Source organism: Arachis duranensis, chromosome 10 (assembly GCF_000817695.3).
Source record: "Arachis duranensis cultivar V14167 chromosome 10, aradu.V14167.gnm2.J7QH, whole genome shotgun sequence".
NCBI lineage: Eukaryota > Viridiplantae > Streptophyta > Magnoliopsida > Fabales > Fabaceae > Arachis > Arachis duranensis.
Genome location: NC_029781.3, coordinates 91,970,352 through 91,976,671, shown reverse-complemented (window position 1 = coordinate 91,976,671; position 6,320 = coordinate 91,970,352). Strand labels below are relative to the sequence as shown.

At 34.7% G+C, this 6,320-nt stretch overlaps 1 protein-coding gene across 1 annotated transcript; it reads left to right on the top strand.

Annotated features, from left to right (window-relative positions):
- The first annotated feature begins 5,632 nt into the window (after positions 1 to 5,632).
- On the top strand, positions 5,633 to 6,082 carry LOC107470836 (uncharacterized). The gene has a single exon (XM_016090259.1). It carries the CDS (start codon positions 5,633 to 5,635, stop codon positions 6,080 to 6,082), a length of 450 nt encoding a protein of 149 aa, XP_015945745.1.
- The last annotated feature ends 238 nt before the right edge of the window (positions 6,083 to 6,320 follow it).

Below are 6,320 nucleotides of genomic sequence, written 5' to 3'. Positions count from 1 at the left end.
GGGTCCACTTGGTGTGTGCTTGGGCTGAGCATTGAAGCTTTCATGTGTAGAGACTTTTCCTGGAGTTAAACGCCAGCTTTTGTGCCAGTTTGGGCCTTTAACTCCAATTTTTGTGCCAGTTCCGGCGTTAAACGCCGGGAATTCTGAAGCTGATTTGCAACGCCAGTTTGGGCCATCAAATCGCGGGAAAAGTATGGACTATTATACATTGCTGGAAAGCCCAGGATGTCTACTTTCCAATGCAATTGAGAGCGCGCCAATTGGGCTTCTGTAGCTCCAGAAAATCCACTTCGAGTGCAGTGAGGTCAGAATCCAACAGCATCTGCAGTCCTTTTCAGTCTCTGAATCAGATTTTTGCTCAGATCCCTCAATTTCTGCCAGAAAATACCTAAAATCACAGAAAAACACAAAAACTCATAGTAAAGCCCAGAAAAGTTAATTTTAACTAAAAACTAATAAAAATATAATAAAAACTAACTAAAAGATACTAAAAACATACTAAAAATAATGCCAAAAGCGTATAAATTATCCGCTCATCAATAGTTGCTATGGTTTGAGATAATCATGCTTAATTAGAAATATTTTTCTTGCTATGATTAATTTGCTCTGATTTATTAATTGGCAAATATTTTCAAAATAGCTTGAAAAGCAACTTCAGGAAACATCAAATTTTGTTGCATCTAATTGTTTTGTATGTGTTTGAGCAGAAAATCAAATTATTGATAACAAATGAGTTTTGATTATCATTCAATTCTGCTCATAAATCAAGTCATTCAACATTACAAAAATTTTATATGTTGAATAATATTGTTGCCTTAAACTTGATAAAAATTGTTACAGGTATAAAACTTCCCTTGGTAAAATAACATACATTGAGGGAGAGTCATGTGATAATTAGAAAGGGGGAGAAATACTAATCTTCAAAAGGGAGTACTCAATACTCTGATCCTTAATCTCTTTCCATTTCAATTTTTAATGTTTATCATCAAGAGGGAGATTGATGAGTTTGGAAAACTCTATTGCTAATTTAGTGATGATCAAATATTATAAATGTGATTAATTGCAAGATTATTATTTTGATTTTAATCTTCATATGTTGATTAAAATAATTTTGTAATACAGGTTTTATATTGGGCCAATTTTCAGCCTTAGTGTTATATTGATGTGACCATGGCTGAAATAAAATTTTGATTCTTGGGCCGAACAGAAAAGAAAATCCGAAGCCCAGTATGAAATCAAAATTCAGCCTTATATAAAATGAATGTTGGCTGAATTGTTTAGTTGGGCCAGTTTCTATTAACATCATCATTAAGCCCATATTAAACTAAAGATCCAATGCTTGGTCCGAAACCTATTGAAGAGAGAAAGCAAAATGTATTGCTTAATATTTCCAACGGATTCCATTTCTATCAAGTGGTAGATTTTAAATTTTATTAAAGATAGTAAATGCAGACCTTGGAACAATGAGAGAGAAATTGATTTGATGGTGATCATCAATGCTACACGCTACTCAACCAAAGGGGAGTAAAAGCAACTCATTTTAATTAATTTATTCAAACACATTTAATTGCTTTTCTTTCTACTCTCTCTTCTCTCTCTACTTGCTTCTCACTTTCAGTCATATCACAGTAGCAACCATGGAAGCTAAAGCTAGCCACCGAAGAGAAGAAGTAACACGCTACAAGACCATCACAATGATGGCAAGAAAAAGAAAACTAAAAGTATGTTGTGGCTAAGATTTTTATCACTTATGGTAAGATTTGGCGATGAGATCTTGGCTTCTCCATACCAAAAATGGTTGAAGAAGATTTCGGCCAGCAAGGAGAAGATCCTTGGAGGGATGGCTTGTCTCTGACTCTGCTCAACTACCACAGAAAGTAGCTATAGTGGCTACGTAATGGAAGAGGCAGAGGATAGAGCAGATGAAGCTATCATCATCATGAAGCATTAAGGGCTAGGAGTTCATCTTGGAGTACAAGGCAAGATGAAAGGCTCGGATTGATGATTATTGGTGACCAAGGAAGAACCAGAGGTAATTGCATGTTGGTTATTGCATTCGGTTACTTCTCCTCTCTCTCTGGCTGAACCGGTTTTCTTGAAGAAGAACAAGTTTAGTTTGGTTTTTGGTTTCAATCGTGGAGGCTTCCCCTTCTCTATATAAGGGTGAACAGCCATGGCTTGAAGCAAGGAGAAAGGGTGAGAGTGTAAGGCACAGAGTTCTCAGAGCTACATGAGCTAACAGAAGTTCTTCTCCTTCAATGTATTCTGCTTTGTATTTTTCTGTTTAATTTTGTCATGTCATGAGTCTCATGGAAAAAGATAAACAGTGAGGTTTGTATAAAAAAGCCATAGAGCGGAAAAAGGCAGAGAGTGCAAAATTAAAAGAAAAAGCCATAGATGTCCTTAGAGTTCCTTTGTACATCTGTGTTGTGTTTCATGATTCTATGGGAATCCCCTTGTAAGTTGGGTTAGCACTTTATAGTTGAAAGCTTGGCAGTGACCAAGTCAAGTTCAGGATTGGGTTTAGAATTCTGGACTTGTCCCAGATAGGAAGGGTAGTTCCTAAGGAGAATTGGTGCTTGTAATCAAGAATGATTATAGTGAAATTCCATCATCTTTGTGATGGAGACTGGATGTAGGCTGCACTGCACTTAGCAGTTGAACCAGGATATATCTGGGTATAATTTTCTTTCTCTTCTACTCCTTTTTCTGTTTCTGCTGCACAGGAGATAAAACCGTAAAATATCTCATGCCAAGTGACGAGACAAAAAGAAAAGTCTCGTGGCTAGGGACGAGACAAAAATTAAAAAGTCTCCAGAAGTTGTTTCAAAGACTAGCAAGTGTTCAGAAGTGAAAAGGGGCTAAGATTCAATTCCCCTTTCTCTTAGCCAATAAAACCATTAGACATTATATACAAATTTTATTTGTATGTTTATTTGCATCTTTGTGTACAACGTAGACTAAATTGCATCGGTATGACAACTATGTATCTAAAGAGAGTTCATTCGGTAGGTGTGTGGAATAGAGGAGATCTTATTTATCAATGTTCAACACTGTAAAACATGGATGTGGTTTGATAAAAGACTTACTAAATCCAAATAGTCACTGCAACCAAATATTTTATTATGTTGTATCGAAGGAAAGATCGAGCTTTCTCTACCTTTTGTGCCTCCTGATGAGCTCATTCAGCTTTATACTGAAGGAGATCAAATAAGTATTTATTTTCTGAAAAATATAATGGCATTTAATTCAATATTTTGTTTTACATCAATGGCAAAAAAAATTGACCATGTGGCGGCGAACAATTGAGGGTTGATAAATATACATGTCTGCATGAAAGTCTTATAAACGGGGATATAGATGCTGCAAGGCTTAGCAAAAGAATCATTATTTCCAATACTTTTACCGGTAGACCTAGGTACATGATGGATAATTGCAAAGATGCATTTGCAATTTGCAAATATGCAGGATATCCTAGCTATTTTATCACTATGACCTGTAACCCTAAATGGGATGAGATAAAAAAATAAGTGACTCCCATTGGATTGAAGGCAGAAGACTGTCCTAACATATTGTGGCAAGTTTTCAACATCAAGCTTGATGGTTTAATTAATGACCTGAAAGAGGAAAAAAAATTTGGCAAAATTTTGGGATGGAACTCTGTGTTTATGCAACACCTTATTAAAATCTTATATTGTAATATTTTACTCATTTGTCTTTTTTAATTTTCAGATGTTTACACTATAGAGTTTCAAAAGAGAAGGCTTATGCATGCATATATCATTTTATTCATGAGTAATGAGTTCAAGCCACAAACACCAGATGACATAGACAGACATATAATGGCTGAGATTCCTGATGAAAATGAAAGACCAAATCTACATGGAGTTGTTCCAATTACATGGTACATGATCTATGTGGTCCGTACAACAAGAATTCATCTTGCATGAAGAATGGATCGTGTTCAAAGTTTTATCCCAAAAAGTTTAGACAGCAAAAACTCATTGATGAAGCTGAGTTTCCCAAATATAGGAGTACTAATAACGGTCAAACTGTGAAGAAAAGAGAATGTGTACTAGATAATAAGTTCATTGTTCCATATAATCTAGAATTGTTGCTCAAGTTCAGGTGCCACATAAATGTGGAATACACATGCCAAACAATTTCTATTAAGTATCTGTTTAAGTATGTACACAAGAATAATGATCGCGTAACAACTACTCTATAAATACGAGTGATTCATCAAAAGCCACACAAGTTGTTGATGAATTAGAAATTACTACGATTGTAGTTACATTTTGGCATGTGAGACATTCTAGCGTTTATTTGGATACAAAATCCAAGAGAAAGAACAATTTGTGATTCGACTTTCATTTCATTTGAAGGATGAGAAACCTGTGGTTTATAGTGAAACTTTTAATGTAAATTATATCGTCGAAAGAGCAGTATTTCATAAGTCCATATTTTTAGGATGGACGGCAGTGAACATGTCATATTCCTATGCTCGAAGTCTGACTTATACTGAGTTTCCAACCAAATTTATTTAGAAGGACGATGCTTCAAAGTGGTTTTTTCGAATACAAGGCTTTGTAATTGAAAGGTTGACTCATGTAGCTGCAGGTAAATGACAAATTTATATTCAATTTTGATCTTATTTATTTAATGATTTAAATTTAAAATTTTAATAGCATGTATCCACGTCCATTTTATTTGATTTATATACACTAGAAAGCAAATGTTCAAATAACTTTCAACAATTATAATCTAATGCTCTATAGATTATACAATTTTAGCATTGTTCTCTATTTTTTATAAAAAATAATTTTATACGCATGTGTAGCTACATAATAATTGAAATCGTGTAGCCTAATCCATTTAGCAACTTAGAAGTGGGATTTTAACCAAAACTTTTGCAGTAAATACAGAAGAATATTACCAGTGGCTTCTCTTAAATACTTAAAGATGATGTATAAATTTTTGAGATATAAGAACCGTAGGAGGAACAATTCATTCTACTTATAGAGATGCCTGCTTCGCTCTTGGACTCTTACAAGATATCAAAGAATTCATGGATGCAATTAAGGAAACAAGCTCATGGGCCTCAGCATCATATGTCAGGAGGTTGTCTGTCATTCTATTAACATCCAATAATATCTCGAGACCATAACATGTCTGAGATAGATGTTGGCATGAACTCTCAGATGATATTTTGTATCGACAAAGAACTATGATGAACTTGAGGGGTGAGTTTTTTATTAATTGCAATTATAAAAGTCATTCATTATTGATCATTTTTAGTTTGATTGAATTTTTACAGTATCGTATAATATGCAGAGTTAACCATGTCAGATGATGAAATTAAGCAGTTGTGCTTAATGGATATAAACAAGATCTTACATTCCTATGGTAAAACCTTGAAAGACTTCCCTCCTATACCTTTAGCAACTGAAGTTGATAGTTCTTTGTTAACCGAATGAGTTATTAGGAAAGAGCTAAACTTTAACAGGGATGAGTTAAAGAAAAATGCCTCAGACATGTTAGCCATCGCAATACTTGAGTAGAAACATGCATTTAATAAAATTGTTACAGCTGTGCATTATTATGAAGGGGTTTTTTTTCTTTGTGTATGGTCATGGAGGTATTGAAAAAACATTTCTCTGGGAACCTTATGTCCGTTGAGATTCGCTCAAGGGGTGATATTGTGTTAAATGTTGCTCCAAGTGGTATTGCATCTTTACTTCTTCCCAATGGAAGAACGACACACTCAAGGTTCAAAATATCGCTGAATATAACTGAGGATTTTATATGTAACATCAAACCTAGTTCCCCTCAAGCAATGCTGCTGTTGAAAGCCAAACTTATAATTTGGGATGAGGCTCCAATGGTTAGTAGGTACTGCTATGAAGCGCTTGATAAATGTTTAGGTGATATCATGAGGTTTTCTCCAACATATAACAAAGATTTACCCTTTGGAGCAAAAGTGGTTATACTCGGTGGAGACTTTAGACAAGTCTTTCCTGTCATTTCACGAGGATTGAGACAAGATATCATTCATTCAACCGTGAATTCGTCTTACCTTTAGAAGTTTTGCCAGGTGCTCAAACTAACAAAAAATATGAGACTCTCTGTACGGACAACTGCTTCAGATCAAGATAAGACAGAGCAATTTGGTGAGTAGTTATTGAAAGTTGGTGATGGTCTAATAGGTGACAATATAGATGGTGAATCTGATATATATCTTTTCAGAAGATATTGTTATTCCTTCTTCGGACCAGGCATTTGATGAGTTGGTTCATTTTTCTTATCCAAATATTTTGGAA

Coding starts and splice junctions, on each gene's coding strand:
- LOC107470836 (XM_016090259.1), top strand. CDS start 5,633: ATGGAGGTATTGAAAAAACATTTCTCTGGGAACCTTATGTCCGTTGAG.